The sequence below is a fragment of the Bos taurus genome, chromosome 6, assembly GCF_002263795.3.
Source record: "Bos taurus isolate L1 Dominette 01449 registration number 42190680 breed Hereford chromosome 6, ARS-UCD2.0, whole genome shotgun sequence".
Lineage (NCBI taxonomy): Eukaryota > Metazoa > Chordata > Mammalia > Artiodactyla > Bovidae > Bos > Bos taurus.
In genome coordinates this window covers 15,473,939-15,492,497 of record NC_037333.1, presented here as the reverse complement: position 1 = coordinate 15,492,497, position 18,559 = coordinate 15,473,939, and the positions used below count along the sequence as shown (strand labels likewise).

The window sequence follows — 18,559 nt, the reverse complement described above, 5'->3', positions numbered from 1 at the left end:
CTGGTAGGCTGCCGTCTATGGGGTCACATAGAGTTGGACACGACTGAAGTGACTTAGTAGTAGTAAGATAAAATTGAAATTCTGCCATTACTGTAGTTAAAATTATTCACAACTCTGACTGACTGTGAATAAATTTTCATTTAGAGAGATAATTTTCATTTTAGAGAATTAATTTTCATTTCAAAACTGATATAAATACTATGCCCAGAAATAATCACATGGGAGAATGAATATAGCTGCATCTGAATAATGGCACAGTATCTACCAATGGTTTATCATTTAAATAATTTTGGGAAAGTACAAAAATGAAAGTTACTTAAAACAATAAACCTAGTTATATAAAAATAAACAATTTTGTTGTGAATGGAGAAATACTAATAGCAATTTAAAATTTTGGTTTTACAGAAAGTATATGATATAGATAAAAATGTTTCAGGAATGGCAATAAATTGGATCAATGAAGAACTTATTTGGTCTAATCAACAGGAAGGAATCATTACAGTAACTGATAGGAAAGGAAACAATTCCTGGGTTCTCTTAAGTGCCTTAAAATATCCTGCAAATATAGCAGTTGATCCAGTAGCAAGGTAAATTCTGTTGGCTTTGGACATTGAAATATATTTCAAAATCTGATGAAAAGTCAAGGAATCATAACATTTTGACTCAACGGGGCCTCCTGATTGAGACAAAGACCCTCTTTTACGGTGCACAAATCCCATTTTCAATAGGGCATTTGCCTGGACTTGGAATCGAAGCAGGCTCCCTCTACCAATAGCATCTTGACTACCAAGGTTTCCCACTAGAGAAGCAAATTCTCCTTCTAACTTGAAATAACATGGAATTGCAATAAGTATTTGTTGAACTGAATTTTCATTCAAATAGTCAAACTCGTCCTGTGCAGACATGTGGGGACTACTGAAACACTGAGAGAGTCAACCATTTAAGTGGCCTGACACTCACTGAAGTGTCTCTGTGATATGTTGGCCCTCAGTTTTATGTTTTGGTCTTCAGAGGTGGCTGCAGCCTTCACAGAGCAGATCTTGGTGGTATGGAAGTCAAGCTTCTGTTAGAGACATCAGAGAAAATAGCAGCTGTATCATTGGATATGCTTGATAAACGGCTCTTTTGGATTCAGTACCATAGAGGAGGAGGTGATCCTCGTATTTGTTCCTGTGATTATGACGGGGGTTCTGTCCTTTTTAGCAAATATTCCCTGAGGTAAGTTTTACTTTTCGTGTAAAATAAAACACTTGCCATTTGGAGTTTGTGTGATAAATGAATTTTATTTTTGTCAGCTAAACTGGTGTAGTGGTTTAGCACAGATTTGGGGGTCCAAAAGACTTGAGTTCAAGTCCCAGATATACTATGTATTAGGTGAGTGACTTTGATAGGTTGCATGACTTCTCTCATCCTGCTTCCTTTAATGCAGGTATTGGAGGATGGAGAGAACAGAAGTGTCCACTGAATTGAAAAAGTATCTTGAGACTGAAAAAGAAGGCAGGCCACTCCATACAATCAGTGGATCAGTATATTTTTGGGTAACTTACAGGGTGGGATCAGGTGGACAATGATCCGAAAGCATTTGTAGCTGCACTCCACACTGTGAAGGGGACACTGAGACAAGTATATAGTTAACCTAGGGTCTAGGAGTACATACTTGGAAACAGGAAGTGCATTCCTAAGTCAAGAGTCATGAAGGAATAACTTAGCCTTGTCGGTGCTGGAAATACAACAATGAAGGTCCTCATCACTTTTTGGTGACTAACAGAGCATAGAGACTACTCGATCCTAATGATTATTAAACCGTATCTGTTGATTACAAGATGCACTGGAGAAGGAAATGGCAACCCACTCCAATATTTTTGCCTGGGAAATCCTATTGACCGAGGAGGAGGAGCCTGACAGGCTATGACCCATGGGGTTGCAAAGAGTTAGACATGACTTAGCGACTGAAAAACAACAACAACAATTAATTGCAAAGCCCTTGACAACAGAAGTTATTTGCTGCACAGTACAGTCCTGAGTAGGGTAGGGTCAGTGGAAAGACAGGAGAAACTATACAGTCCTGATATGTTATCAATTATGCTGACAGCCATACAGTGGGGATAATTTGTTCTTGCCCAGTTGCTAGATCATATCCAACTCTTTGTGACTCCATGGACTGTAGTACGCCAGGCTCCTCTGTTCCCACTATCTCCTAGAGTTTGCTCAAATTCATGTTCATTGAGTTGGTGATGCTATCTAACCATCTTATCCTCTACTGACCCCTTCTCCTTTTGCCTGTATTCTTTCCCAGCATCAGGGTCTTTTCCAATGAGTCAGCTCTTCACATCAGGTTGCCAAGGTATTGGAGCTTCAGCATCAGTCCTTCCAGTGAATATTCAGTGTTGATTTCCTTTAGGACTGACTGGTTTAATCTCCTTGCAGTCCAAGGGATTCTCAAGAGTCTTCTCCAGCACCACAGTTTGAAAAGCATCAATTCTTCAGCACTCAGCCTTCTTTATGGTCCAACTCTCATATTCGTACATGATTCCTGGGAAAACCATGGCTTTGACTATACAGACATTTGTGGGCAAAGTAATATCTTTGCTTTTTAATATGCTATCTAAGTTTGTCATAGCTTTCCTTCCAAGGAGCAATTGACTTTTTTTTTTCAATTTATTTATTTTAGTTGGAGGCTAATTACTTTACAATATTGTAGTGGTTTTTGCCATACATTGATATGAATCATCCATGGGTCTTCATATGGTCCCCATCCTGAACCCCTCTTATACCTCCCTCCCCATCCTATCCCTCTGGGTCACTTTTAATTTAATTTCATGGCTGCAGTCACCATCTGCAGTGATTTTGGAGCCCAGTAGAATAAAGGCTGTCACTGCGTTCACTTTTTCCCCTTCTATTTGCCACAAAGTGATGAGACCAGAAGCTATGATCTTAGTTCTTTGAATGCTGAGTTTCAAGCCAACTTTTTCACTCTCATCCTTCACCCTTATTAAGAGACTGTTTAGTTCCTCTTCACTTTCTGCCTTTAGAGTAGTATCTGCTTATCTGAGGTTGTTGATATTTCTCCCAGCAATCTTGATTCTAGCTTGTGATTCATCCAGCCTGGCATTTCACATGATGTACTCTGCATATAAGTTAAATAGGCAGAGTGACAATATACAGCCTTGATGTACTTCTTTCCCAATTTTGAACCAATCAATTGTTCTATGCCTCATTCTAACTGTTGCTTCTTGACCCACATACAGGTTTCACAGGAAACAGGTAAGGTGGTCTGGCATTCCCATCTCTTTAAGAATTTTCCAGTTTTTTGTGATTCATTCAGTCAAAGGCTTTACCATAGTCAATGAAGCAGAAGTTTTTCAGTGGGAATAATAGTAGCACCTATTTCTTGAGATTATTGTGAAGATTAAGTAAAGAAATAAATAAAAGTAACTGTACAAAAAATATCTTCACGACCCAGATAATCACAATGGTGTGGTCACTGACCTAGAGCCAGACATCCTGGAATGTGAAGTCAAGTGGGCCTTAGAAAGCATCACTAGGAACAAAGCTAGTGGAGGTGATGGAATTCCAGCTGAGCTATTTCAAATCCTGAAAGATGATGCTGTGAAAGTGCTACACTCAATATGCCAGCAAATTTGGAAAACTCAGCAGTGGCCACAGGACTGGAAAAGGTCAGTTTTCATTCCAATCCCAAAGAAAGGCAATGCCAAAGAATGCTTAAACTACTACACAATTGTACTCATCTCACACGCTAGTAAAGTAATGCTCAAAATTCTCCAAGCTAGGCTTCAGCAAGACATGAACCATAAACTTCCAGATGTTCAAGCTGATTTTAGAAAAGGCAGAGGAACCAGAGATCAAATTGCCAACATCTGCTAGATCATGGAAAAAGCAAGAGAGTTCCAGAAAAGCATCTATTTCTGCTTTATTGACTATGCCAAAGCCTTTGACTGTGTGGATCACAATAAACTGTGGAAAATTCTGAAAGAGATGGGAATACCAGACCACCTGATCTGCCTCTTGAGAAATTTGTATGCAGGTCAGGAAGCAACAGTTAAAACTGGACATGGAACAACAGACTGGTTCCAAATAGGAAAAGGAGTACGTCAAGGCTGTATATTGTCACCCTGCTTATTTAACTTCTATGCAGGGTACATCATGAGAAACGCTGGACTAGAAGAAGCACAAGCTGGAATCAAGATTGCCGGGAGAAATATCAATAACCTCAGATATGCAGAAGACACCACCCTTATGGCAGAAAGTGAAGAGGAACTCAAAAGCCTGTTGATGAAAGTGAAAGAGGAGAGTGAAAAAGTTGGCTTAAAGCTCAACATTCAGAAAACGAAAATCTGGCATCCGGTCCCATCACTTCATGGGAAATAGATGGAGAAACAGTGGAAACAGTGTCAGACTTTATTTTTTGGGGCTCCAAAATCACTGCAGATGGTGACTGCAGCCATGAAATTAAAAGACGCTTGCTCATTGGAAGGAAAGTTATGACCAACCTAGATAGCATATTCAAAAGCAGAGACATTACTTTACCAACAAAGGTTCGTCTAGTCAAGGCTATGGTTTTTCCTGTGGTCATGTATGGATGACCACAGTTGGACTGTGAAGAAGGCTGAGTGCCGAAGAACTGATGCTTTTGAACTATGGTGTTGGAGAAGACTCTTGAGAGTTCCTTGGACTGCAAGGAGATCCAACCAGTCCCTTCTGAAGGAGATCAGCCCTGGGATTTCTTTGGAAGGAATGATGCTGAAGCTGAAACTCCAGTACTTTGGCCACCTCATGTGAAGAGTTGACTCATTGGAAAAGACTCCGATGCTGGGAGGGACTGGGGGCAGGAGGAGAAGGGGACGACAGAGGATGAGATGGCTGGATGGCATCACCAACTCGACGGATGTGAGTTTGGGTGAATTCCGGGAGTTGGTGATGGACAGGGAGGCCTGGCGTGCTGCAATTCATGGGGTCACAAAGAGTCGGACACAACTGAGCGACTGAACTGAACTGAACTGAACTGAAGAGTATTTGGCTTATAGTTTTCACATGCTGGTTAGTTTTTTTTTAATTGTTATGTCCTGTGGTTTGTGAAAAATCTATGTTTCATTTGATTTCCTATCTTGCCAGCAAGTAATCTAGCTGCCTTTAGCAAGAGCAGAAATTTGGCATGTGAAAGTGATGAAACCAGCAATCCACTCTTTTCCTGTGTCTGTTTTCTTCTGTATTTTATTTTCACCACAATTACATGCTGAGTAGCAAAAAAAAAAAAAAAAAAAAAATGAGATAATGGATCTGAAGCTAAAAATATATCTTATTAATTCAGATTATGGCTACACAAATACAAATTTAAACTTAATGTTTGTTTCTAACCATAAATGAGAAACGATTAAAAATGTAGGTGATTAAAATTCAGACCATAAGTTGAAGTGAAACTTTAATAAATCCAGGAGGAAATATTCTGCCATTCTTTATGCTTTTCTCCTGTTGTTTTAGGCACAATCTGCTTGCAGAGTCCTTCTTTGGAGATTGTATCTTCTATTCAACATAGAAAAAGAAGACAATTTGGATAGCTAACAAGCACACAGGGAAGGATATGGTTAAAATCACCCTCAACTCGTCATTCGTGCCACCCAGTGGAATTAAAGTGGTTCGTCCACTCGTATAGCCCAAGGCAGAGGGTGATGCTTGGGCATCTGGTGAGTCATCTTTGACCTCAAACAAGGTCCGGCACGTACTCCCCACTTCTCCACTTACTCAAGACAGACATTTAGGAATCATCCCTGATTTCTCCTACTACCTCACCCCAATTTTCAGCCTACTGCCAAATCCTTTCCATTTTACATTCTAATTTATCTCAAATGTCCACTTCTCTCTTCCACTGCCACCACCATAGTCCAAACAGCTGGCTTGTCTTATCCGGCCTGTTGGAGCAGCCACTTAATCTTTTCATTTTCTCCTCTTGCTTATAAATGGTAAATCTGAGGGGTTAACTCCTCTACTTAAATTCCTTCAAAAGCTCTCCTTTGCAGTTAGATTGTAATTTAACGTGTAACCAGGCCTATCACTATTTGGCCAATTTGATTTAGCATTCTTTCCCTCTCCCCTCACTGGACTCTAACACAAAGCTTCATGTAGTTGCTCAGACACGCCAAGCAAAGGGGCACAGTGGATGTACATATTCAGGCTCAGCTCCCCTTTGCCTCTCAAGGCCCACATTTATCTGCCTTCTGAGCATTTCTACTTGGATTTCTTGCAAGTGCTTCAGGCACAGAAGGAATGACTGACTCACTTACTTTCCCTTCCCTTTTGCCAAGCTCTTTTCCCTCCAGTATCTGGTTGAAGACCTCCAGGTGTAGGCCTTGATGAGTGGCATTTAATCTCCATATCCCTAGGCATAGATCCATCCCTGTGAGATCACTCTCCAACACCTAGCAATTCCACCACCTACTGGCTTGTGCCCCTCTCGGCAGCTCTCCATCCCTGGGGGCCACTTCATTAGTGTCCCTGACTCCCTCTGCCATGCTGCAGGGGGCATCACCCTTCAAAAAGGAGAACCCAATCTTGTCATTCCTGGGTTAAAACACTCAATTGCCAGTAATAAAACCCAGTCTCTTTTTTATTGAACTGGTTCACAGGGCCCCTGTTTCTCAGTTTCATTTATCGTCAGGGCTGCAGACATCTTCAAAGTTTTGATTTTTCTCTTACCCTAGGAGGCATGCTTGCTCTCTCCTCCAGCCTTTCAGCATGATTGGGAACATGGTTTCTCCTTTTTTTTGACTGCACGGCTTGCAGGATCTCCATTTCTTGACCAGAGATTGAACCCAGGCTGAGACAGTGAAAGCCATGAATCCTAATCACTATTCCTTGGTGGTTCAGACGGTAAAGAATCCGCCTGCAGTGTGGGAGACCTAGGTTCAATCCCTGGGTCAGGAAGATCCCCTGGAGTAGGAAATGGCAACCCATTCCTGTGTTCTTGCCTGGGGAATCCCATGGAGAGAGAGCCTGGAAGGCTATAGTCCATGGGGTCACAAAGAATTGGACATGACTGAGCAATGAACAATTTCTTTCACTTTCTTTCAGACTACCAGGGAACTCCCTGGGAACACTCTTTCTAATTCACAGCAGTGACTTACTCTTCATCCTCTAAGAAATAGTAATAGCTCCAAAATCTCTTCTTTCAGGAACCCCTTCCCTGACCAGCTCACTGGAGCCTCAGTAGCTCTTTTCAGAAAATAACAGATTTCCCATCACAGAGCACTTATCATGGTTTGCTGTAATTGTCTGACTTCCTCAGCTTCCTCCTATGAAGACAGAGAATACAACTCTCCATTATATTTCTAGTGCCTGCTGCTGCTGCTGCTGCTGCTAAGTCACTTCAGTCGTGTCCAACTCTGTGCGACCCCATAGATGGCAGCCCACCAGGCTCTCCCGTCCCTGCGATTCTCCAGGCAAGAACACTGGAGTGGGTTGCCATTTCCTTCTCCAATGCATGAAAGTGAAAAGTGAAAGTGAAGTCGCTCAGTCGTGTCCAGCTCTTTGCGACCCCATGGACTGCAGCCTAGAGAACATTTAATAAACTGTAGTAGGTAAAAAAAAGAATTAAAAAAAACACCCTTTGACACCTTCTCCCCTAAATAATACCACAAGGAACAAGTTCTAAAGATATTTAATATCTGAGTACATGCTGCCTTCCTTACATGTTATAACCCCTACCCCAACTCTTTACCAGATAGTCTTCAGGGGGCTGCTCCCTTTTGTATATTATGAATGAATCCCAGTGTTTTAAATCAATTTTCCCTGCAACAGATCTTTGCAGCTCAGCTCTGTGCTGTGCTTTAGTCACTCAGTCGTGTCTGACTCTTTGCGACTTCATGGACTGTATAGCCTATTAGGCTCCTCTGTCCATGGGATTCTCTAGGCAAGAATATTGGAGTGGGTTGCCATGCCCTCCTCCAGGGGATCTTCCCTGGAGGGTTCAAACCCAGGTCTCCCTCATTGCAGTAAGATTCTTTATTGTCTGAGCCACTAGGGAAGCTCTAGTGAGAGTCTTTTTCAATCTTTTAGACTCTCTTGTGCTTCAGAGACTTTTTTTAAAAATTCCTTAGTTAATTGGTCTAGGTTTCAGGGAAAAAGATCTGGGCTAGGATTAACAGATTTGGGGATCACATAGGCTGCTGAATAGGAGGTAAAATAGAGAAATGGCACAGGTTGTAGTGCTCTTAGAAATAATAGGAATAGTCATGAGTATAGAATGGGTGCAGAATGATCTGCTCTGGGCTATGTTATCTCATTTATCTCATTTAATCTGAGTATTAGTCGCTCAGTGTCCGACCTTTTGTGACCCCATGGACTGTAGCCCGCCAGGTTCCTCTGTCCATGGGATTCTCTAGGCAAAAATACTGGAGTGGGTTGCCATTTCCTCCTCCAGGGGACCTTCCCAACTGTATATAAAGGAGACTTCATTAATGTGCATTAGAGGATACCCCAGGTTAACCTGTTATAGAAAACCGTCTCTTGAGTCTTTAAATTCTATACCAGTTCTATAACTCTGGTTGGCCGATTGTTTGTTTCTTTATCTAGGTTTTAAGCTGAATGATCTGGGGCTATTTGTTTCCATCAACCTGATTGTGAATCTAAAGGCACAGTTGAAACGTCTATTTTTCATGCCATCCTCAGAAGAGACTGCTGCAGATCTACTCTATGAGTCTCGTTCTTTTCAGCTTACAATACAAATAGTTTATTATTTTTTTGCAAGCTATGTCTTATAATAAAGCAGTGCTGAAAAATTAAATAGAAGAGTGTGCAGTTGCCATATAGGCTACGAAAATGATTTGCTGGTTGTGATTTTTAAGCTTGATTCTAAATAGATTTATGAAGAATGGCACTTGGAAGACGTGGCTCAAATTTTGCTATTTAAGCTATCTTGAAATTATAGGCTCACTCTCCCTAAAATTTCAAAAAGTGTAGAGCTTAGGCCCTTAAGGGTATAGCAATGATAAAAGCTTTCATAGTCATTTCTAAAAAGCAACGCTTCCTAGTTTTCTGTCTCCAATGGTTCTCTAATATATTTAATCTTAACCACCCCACAAATCATGTGATTATTAGTACATTTTATGGGTTAAAAGCTGAGGTTCAGCAATGTCACAAATGCTTGTTTAAGGTCACACTGGGGTAGACCTGGGCGTTGAACCCAGGCAGACTGACACCATGCTGCAGCCTCAACTTACCCTCGCTATTGTCTATAATTTCATATCTTAGATTTGCCTAACTTGTTCTGGGAAAATCTGTAATTTGGCATATTCTTGTCTATCCATGGCATGCTTGTGGTTAAAAGCTTCAGTTTGCACAGATCAATGGGACCCAGATCTTATTTTTTCTTTTAAAAATGTTTTCTATTCAGGAACTCAGGAATCAATCTCTCTCTCCCTCTCTCTCTCTCACACACATACACAGAGTCTCTCTCTTTCTTCTCTGGCTCTCTGAAAAGAGACTGACTTGATCTCACGTTTTTGTTGTCATGATTAAACCCATGAGGCAACAGTGCTCTTGTGGCTGCCTTGACAGCTGTACAATTACAACCATCCCTCTGTACCCATGGGGATTTGTTCCAGGATTCTCACCAATATTAAATCCAAGGCTGCAATGGTCCCTTATATAAAACAGAATAGTACTTGCATATTATCTAACATCCTTATACTTTGAATTATCTCAAGACTACTTATCATATGTAATACAATGTAAATACTGTGTAAATAGCTGTAAATGCAATGTAAATACTATGCAAACCATCGCAGGTGCACGGCAAATTCAAATTTTGCTTTTTGAAACTTCACAGAATTTTTTTAAAGAATATTTTCAATCCATGGTTGGTTGAATCTGCAGATGTGGAATGCACAAATATGAAAGGCAGATTTTATATGAATCTCAGAGCCAGTGTGGGAACTTTGTATATAATGTTAATGACATTATTTCAAGTTCAACATTCGGGGAATTTGCAACTATAGTTTTGCTGCTCACAGATGTTCTTTTGAAAAAGGTGCAAATAATTCTGCATTCTTCTGTAATTCTTTAAAATGCTGTTTCCAGTTTAAAATTCATAAGAGAATTTCAAGAGCATATTCTTTAGAAAATATAGGACATCTGTCATCAACACTATTAAAATACTTTGCATTCATTTCATGCACAGAAATATTGCTGAATGTCATTAATTCTGAGAGAAGACTTGCTTCTGCCTAAAAATGTACCTGTTTATGAAAGTAGCTAGTGTAGCTAAAGCTGTCCAGGTGCAACTGATTCATTTCGATTATGTGATTGCTAGGGTTTCTACTATAAAACCTTGGGGGTTTTGTGAAACTTCTAGAAAAGAATCATCCTAGATATATAAGTATTTTTTTCATGTAGTTTTTCTGAAATTTAAAAATTGTGGTAAAATACATATACAATTTATTATCTTAGGTTTTTTTTTTTTTTTTACTGTGCCGTGTGGCATGCAGGATCTTGGTTCCCTAACCAGGGATTGAACCCATGCCGTCTGCAGTGGAAGTACAGAGTCTTAACCATTGGGTCACAAGCGAAGTCCCTCATCTTAACCATTTTTAGTGTACAGTTCAGTAGCATTAAGTTCATTTATGGTGTGTGTGTGTGTGTGTGTGTGTGTGTGTGTGTGTATGCAACCATCACCACCATTCATCTCTGTAAATGTTATCATCTTGTAAAATTGAAACTCTCCACCCATTAAATAACAACTCCCGTTTCTGCCTCTCCTCAGTCCCTGGATCCCACCATTCTATTGTTCTTTCTGTTTCAAGGATTTTGACTCCTACTCTAAGTACCTCCTATAAGTGTAATCATGCAGTATTTCTCTTTTTGTGACTAGTTTATTTTACTCAGCACGATGTCCTTAAGATGCATCTGTTTTGTAGCATGTGTTAGATATTTTTTTCCTTTTTAAGCCCGAATAATACCCCATTGCATGTATATCTTCCATTTTACTCACCCATTTATTCATTGATGAATAATTGGGTTTCTTCCACCTTTAGCTATGGTGAATAATGGTGCTAAAAATGTGGGTATACAAATTTCTTTTGGAGACCCTGCTTTTAATTCTTATGAATTATAGTCAGTAGTGAATTATTGGATCATGTGGTAATCCTGTTTTCAGTTTTCTGAAGGCACATGACACCGCTTTCCACAGTGGCTGCATCATTTTACATTCCTGCTGATGGAGCGCGGGGTTTCCAGTTTCTCCATGTCCTCGCCTACACTTACATTCTCTGCTTTCATATAGTCTAAATGATCAATTTGAGTACCCAGATCTGTTATAGATCTGTTATTTCTTCTAGAAATTTTAGCAAATTATGGATTTCTATAGCTTCCTAACATTTATAGATAGTTATAGATATTTTCTTAATGATAAGGATCACATTTGCAAAGATTACACACCACTGGGGCAAGAATAGGACTGACTTCAGGCAAAGCTGGGTTTTTTAATGCAAGTTTGCCTTGACACCAAACAGCTGCCTTTTAAATACTTTGAATAGCTCTCTATCATTTTTCTATTTTTCTTGCCATTGTCTCTTCTTGGTGGTTTCCATATGCCTCGCTGTGGCCTCTGTTTATTCTCTGAGGCTTTTCCCTGCCATTTGTTTGTTGAAGAATCCAGATCTTGTCCCTTAGAATTCCCCACATTCTAGACTTTGCAGATTCTATCCTGTGGTATCATTTAACATGATTGTGTATAACCTGGTGGCTTTGGCCTAGAAGCCTGATCAGATTCAGATTTTTTGCGAGAGTACTCTATAAGTGGTACTTCAGGTAGTACTGTGTGCTGCTAGTGACCGGGCCAGAGGGCATGTAGCGGCTGGGTCTCCATTCTCCTTGTGATGCTCAAAGATAGGTCAGGGATTTAGGTGTTACCAGCCTGGTCAGTCCATTGTAGAGTTTCCTCTCAGCCTTTCATATAATGGCTTTACAAGCTATTGATTATCATTGTCTAGAGCCATTTTTTCATTAGAAGCTTGAAGTAATGACATTCTAATTCTATTACTGCTTTATTAGTTGAAGAACGTTTCCAATCAGGTATATGATTTCCCTGAGGAGCATCTTTTATTAAAAAAGGTAAATTAAATGCTTGATTTAATCTTTCCCTTACTTTATCTGTTTTCAGAATAAAGGGTTAGTGTATCCTCCAGAGGTGAACTTTTTATTTTTTTTGTAAAGCATCTTTATAAATTCAAGGATGTAAAAAATATTTGACATGTTTTTATTCGTTGCAGTTATCATTTTTACACTCTAAATTATGCCATCTTTCTTCAAGAAGAGTCATGACATGAGGCATCTAGTGGTGGGAAAAGTGACCAGTAACTAACCCTTAGTGGTCTGCAGTGCTGGGCCTAGGCTGTGTCTGGGCTCAGCAAGAAAGAATTCTGGAATCAGGTAGCCACCCTGCCTTGGGTGGAGAGGAGTGAGGGGTGGCAGTGAGGAGATGGGTGGAGGGCTGCATACCATCATCATGTTGTGGGCGGGCCAAGCTCCTCAGAAACAGGTCTAAAATACACGAACACTGAGTGGGCCTTTAGTTAAGGCTCTTCTGTGAGTGAAAGGCATTCATTTTTTAACTGCTCAGAGGCTGTTGATTTGTTTACTTTCTGATTCTTAGGTTTAGATGGATAATGATACCAAGTAGCTAAATTCTGGCTAAGTGATTTTCTACTACAATTAGGAATTGCAATAGCACAGAATAACTTTTCTTGTTTCTTCCTCTTTCTTTTCTATTAACAAAGAACTCCTATATTATACTGTTTGGGAGGTTTTTTGAGCAAGGTGAGTGAACCATTGATTCAGGAAACTCACTAATGAAATAGACAATAAATAAATAAAACAAAAATCATGGACATTTATAGAAAAATATACTATGTACATATAATTTATATATTATATAAAAATATAGTATAACATCTGTTAATATGTTAATAACTGATATATATCAGTAGATGGTATATATTAATATATAATATCACTAATATAAATGTGTTTTTCTATAAAACCCATTGTTCTATATACACACACATAAGTATACATACATACATGTACATACATACATGTTATCTGTATTAAGGAGATGGGGTGTATCACTGAAGACTGGAATTTGAGTCCCAGTCCTACCCCTTATTATCTATATGTGATCCTTAAGATACTATTTCATAATCTATAAAATGAAGACAATAATTGCTCTACACAGCTCAAGGGCTTGTTATGAAAATATACATGTGATAATATAAATGCTTTATAAAACATTAGTCAAATTTTGTGACCATTGGGGCTGCTAAATATTTAGTTACAAGAATGACTCAAGTGAATGGTTTCAAATGGAAGAGACTGGAAAGGCTTTGTTGATGACGTGAATCTGACACTGAATTTGAGGTTGAGAAAAAGGTGTGATCAGTGGAAAGAAGCAGGCTCGGGAATCCCACATGTGTTGTTTCAAAACCGGCCCAAGGTAAAAATCTATAGTTTGCTTGGCTGTAGCAAAGCTCATGAGGGTGTGCTGGATAGTTATTGAAGGCGCAGGTGGGGGTGGACATTAAATTCCATGATTAAGGAGCTTTAATTTGATCTCAAAGGTAATCAGGCTGCACTTGCTGAGCTCCGGGAGGGGTGTTATCTGAGGTCAGCAGCAGCATTCTGAGTGCTGGCTTCAACCTAATTTGAGGCTAAAGCACAGCAGAAGATTAAGGAGATTAAGCAAAATACAGCTCTCAATCCTCTGTTTTGCCACTTCCTAAAATGGCTTTTAGGTGTTGAGTGAATTCAGGTCACATCATTAACACAACCATTCAGAGTACAATAGTGATTGCTTTTCTCGTATGTTCACCATTGAATAATATTGTATATTGTTAATAAGTATCAGTAAAACCATCAGCATTGTGGTATAGTAAAAAGAGTACTGACCATCTGTTTGAGTTCTAACTCTGAGGTTGACTGGATATTCAAGGAAAAACCAAGGAAGGGAGTTAAGTTGCAGGTTTCACTAGCACAGACTTTTGTGCATGTTTTCCAGATGTTTGTAGCACCCCTGTGTGGTAAAAGGCACCAGGTTAGGTACTACCTGGACTATAAATGTGAATGGGATACATGCCATATCTTCAAAAGCTTATTGATTAATGAAAAAGAGATACATACATGCACATGCATATACATATATAACTGTGATGATAATGGCAATGTTAATGATAAGAACACACAGAAGAGCAAGTAAGAGGTAATAGAAAAGTACAAGAAGAAAAGAGATAAATAACAATGGATATAGATGAAAGAGCAATTTCCTGTACCCTAGACACTCACTGTTTTCCTCAGAAATCAGTTTGAATATCCCTTAACATTTATAAGCAGTAATTAAGGTTTGAGAATCTTTAAACATGTAAACTTAGAGGAATTTACAACAAACATCTGATTCTGTATAGAACCATAATGTTTTTTTCAGTGAGAGATTTCAGGGGCTATCTACTTCAACACTTTTATTTCATGGAAACTGAAGTCAAAGAGATAAAGTGATTTTATATAAAAGCAGAACTGAGACAGAACTCAGTTTTCCCAACTCTTAAGTGCAGTGGTCATCTATCATGCTTGGTTTGGAAAGATTTTTATAAAAGATATTTATAGGAAGCATGATTCCTCAATTTTTTGTTACCTTAAGAAAGTGGTAGCACTTTGGTGGTATTAAAAGGCTGAATCAGACCTTTCTGGATTTTTGTTGATTTTCACTTGTAAATATTATAAAAAGTACAGTTAAGACAATCACATGCTCTTTTTTAGAAATTGAAGTAGGTACATTTTGTCTCCAATATGTCTTTGAGTTTCTGACTTTAATCACTTACTTTAAAAACTGGGTCATTTGGTTCTTAATTTTCTTAATTAAGATGTTGATATGTGAAGCATGTGGGACCATGAACAATGTAACTAAATGTGTAATTGGCATAAAAACTGTGGACAAGAAACAAAAATTTTAGAATCAATATCCAAAACTATGCCGTGTAAATCTTACCTGACTTGGTAGTATTGCAGTAGTATTAAACAATCAGAAATATTGTGCATTTAACTCTATCAAGAGATCTGAGTAAACAAGTTTAACCAGAGAAATAACACAGATTAGCTAAAAGGAGGTGTTGGTAACTTAGGTGAAAGTGGGGTGTTCCCTTAACATATTAGGCCAGCGTTGCTTAAAATGTGCTGTGAAGAGTCCTACCATCACAGTTGTTCTAGATTCTGGTGAAGATGAGCCTTTTCCTTCATTTATCAGGTCAGAATCTCTAGAAGGTGACATGCCCCCCACGAAACCTCAATGTACATTACAAACATTTTCAAGGGGACAAGACTATGTTTTCAACATGTGATGCTTTGGGCTTCTCAAGTGGCTCAGGGGTAAAGAACCTGCCTGTCAATGCAGGAGACCTGAGTTCCATCCATGGGTTGGCAAGATCCTCTAGAGAAGGAAATGACAACCCACTCCAGTATTCTTGCCTGAAGAATCCCATGGACAGAGGAGCCTGGCATGCTACAGTCCATGGGGTTGCAAGGAGTCGGACACAGCTTAGTGACGTATGCACGTGTGATGGTTTGTTGGTCAAGGAATGTGTTTAGTGACTTGAAGTAGAAGGAAAGGGGCAGAGTCAGAGTTAGGTGCCATCATTCTAGGTACTAATAGATGAACAGAGACCAGGAAAACAAACCTACATGGAGGACAGCTTAGGCCTCTCGCACTGCTGTGCTTAGGCTCTCGCTGACTGGTTGCTTGTGCTTGTTTCTTTCACAGAAGGCTGGGTTTTCAGTGGTCCTTTCCGTAGGTCCTTGGCTCCTCGAATTATTCAGGCTGTCACTGATCTCACTTATGCCAGGACTCCTGGTCCATGGCCCCAATCCTCTTCCCCTGCCGTCTCCTATTGCCAGGGCTCTGGCCTCCAAAATGAACCTTGAGAGCTGCCCTCAAACTCAAGCTTATCCCATAGTATTTCATAAAGTCATTAAAATTGGCAGAAAAAAAAATGAGGAGCAAATTGTGATAGGGATATATGTGTTGCCAGTTTAGCCCAGGACTCCGATAACCAAAGGTACCAGGTTGGCCATTTGTTGTTCAGTGTGTTTGGCTAATTTAACCCAAACACCTACCTCACTGAGCAGATTTTATTACTCACATTGGGCTGTTTTATGAAACAAGAAATGCTGGCAGCAATAAACTCAGAAATTTGAGGATATGACATATAGCAATAGAATATATTGTCTTAAAGATGCTGTTCTTTACATAATGACCCTAAAAATAGATAAATATATAGATCTGACCTGTAAATATACTTAAGAAATTGTGTTCTTAATTTTGTACCTTTTTTGCTTCTTAAACATACTTCATTTTCAGCATTTTCAACAAGAAACAGCATCAGAAAAACAAAAAAACATTTGTTTTGTGCCTTGTTTTTTTAAATAAATACATATTTTCATAAAAGCAGGTCAAGAAGATAAAGCTATTAAGTTGTACTTAGTGTTTATAACCCAAAGAATGACATTTCCATTTAATTGTATGTCCTAACCTGAGAACTAGGACTTCCCTGTTTGCTAAGACAGTAAAGAATCTGTCTGAAATGCAGGAGACCCAGGTTCAGTCCTTGGGTCAGGAAGATCCCCTCGAGAAGGGCATGGCAAACCACTCCAGTATTCTTGCCTGGAGAATCTCATGGACAGAGCAGCCTGGCAGGCTACAGTCCATGGGGTCGCCAAGAGCTGGACACGCCTGAGCTACTAACATACACACTTTGTTCCTCCTGAGAGCTACTGTAGGAGGAGTACAATTAGAGAAATAAATGGGCTTTGGAATGCTGAGTAATCTGGGCTATGGTTTGACCCTAGAGCAGTGCCACCACTGTGAAACAACACTCCTGCTGATGTCGCAGGAAGACTGGAGTTCTTAAGAACCAGGCAGGGATCATGTACCATCCTTGTCAAAACACACCTCTGCACCAAATTAACTGTCTTCTCTTTTAGATCAGAAACTCTGCAAACTGAAGAAAGGTAACTGCAGTGGCAGCATGTGTGAGCAAGAGCCTAAGTCCCAAGTGTGCACGTGTCCAGAGGGATACACTTTAAGCCAAGATGGAAAGAACTGTGAAGGTAATCTGGTGAGCAAGCTCAGCTCAGCTTAGCCAGTGGCTGGTCTTGCGTGGGTCATCAAGAGCTTCAGTGTGAAACCAAATTCAAATTTCCTCATATTTTCCCCCCAGAAAAGGAATGTTATTTTTCCCCCCAATTTTAAAGCCTTTGTCGCACTTTCAGCTCTCCTTTATATCTTCTGTTCCTAGATAAAATACTTTCAGAGGCTACGCAGGGATGAATATAAGGCAGGAATTCTCTGAGTGGACTCCATGGACCTCCATGGGTTTGGTTTGATGGTGTGCAAAATGTCAGTATTGTCAAGTTTTTTAGCTCTCTTAAGAGATCCTCAAAGAGTATGTGATTCCCACATCTCATCATGTAACTGTTTGTTCAGGATCTTGAAAGACTGTGCCAGGGCCGGTTATATTAGGCTTTTCCTATTTTGAGACTCCAGACTCAATGTAATGAACCTAGGGAGAAATGCTGTGTCCTTTCTCCTGGGAGGGCCAGTGAAGTACTGACAAAAAGAATTCAGTGGAATTAGTTGGGATGAGACTTTAGGTAAACCTGGGTTCTTCCTGTTAATTGTGGCCCCCTGCTTACATGGGACCAGTAGATGAGAGCCATTGCATAGAACGGTGATCTGAAAGGCTGGGTTTCAGCCAGAGTAAAACTGCTGGGGAATGTTCCCAAGTTTAGGTAAAGGACCCCTGTCAGCATTGAGAAGGCTGAAGAGCAGAGCGTGGGATGTCTTGTCCTTGTCAAGAACTTTCCATGGGCCTTCCTTAAATGGCTATATCTTTTCAGGGGAAATAGTGCTACTTTATCCCAAGAGTAATTTTGATATGAAAATCTATATTTGAAAGAATAAACTGTGACAGTTTAAATGGTGGCTTTTGGGATAATTGAATTTTCTTTTCTTTTTTTGCTTTCTATATTTTTTTAAATTTTATTTTATTTTTAAACTTTACAATATTGTATTGGTTTTGCCAAATATTGAAATGAATCCACCACAGGTATACATGTGTTCCCCATCCTGAACCCTCCTCCCTCCTCCCTCCCCATGCCATCCCTCTGGGTCGTCCCAGTGCACCAGCCCCAAGCATCCAGTATCGTGCATTGAACCTGGACTGGCGACTCGTTTCATACACGATATTATACATGTTTCAATGCCATTCTCCCAAATCTTCCCACCCTCTCCCTCTCCCACAGAGTCCATAAGACTGTTCTATACATCAGTGTCTCTTTTGCTGTCTCATACACGGGGTTATTGTTACCATCTTTCTAAATTCCATATATATGCGTTAGTATACTGTATTGGTGTTTTTCTTTCTGGCTTACTTCACTCTGTATAATAGGCTCCAGTTTCATCCACCTCACTAGAACTGATTCAAATGTATTCTTTTTAATGGCT

At 39.7% G+C, this 18,559-nt stretch overlaps 1 protein-coding gene across 1 annotated transcript in view; it reads left to right on the top strand.

The window, feature by feature from the left end:
- EGF (epidermal growth factor) overlaps positions 1-18,559 on the top strand; it is a 103,587-nt gene that overhangs the window by 26,223 nt on the left and 58,805 nt on the right. Inside the window, 5 exon segments of the mRNA XM_059887707.1 lie at positions 406-587; positions 992-1,017; positions 1,020-1,218; positions 5,500-5,702; positions 17,038-17,163. Of these exon segments, the coding sequence (XP_059743690.1) occupies positions 406-587; positions 992-1,017; positions 1,020-1,218; positions 5,500-5,702; positions 17,038-17,163 (736 nt within the window).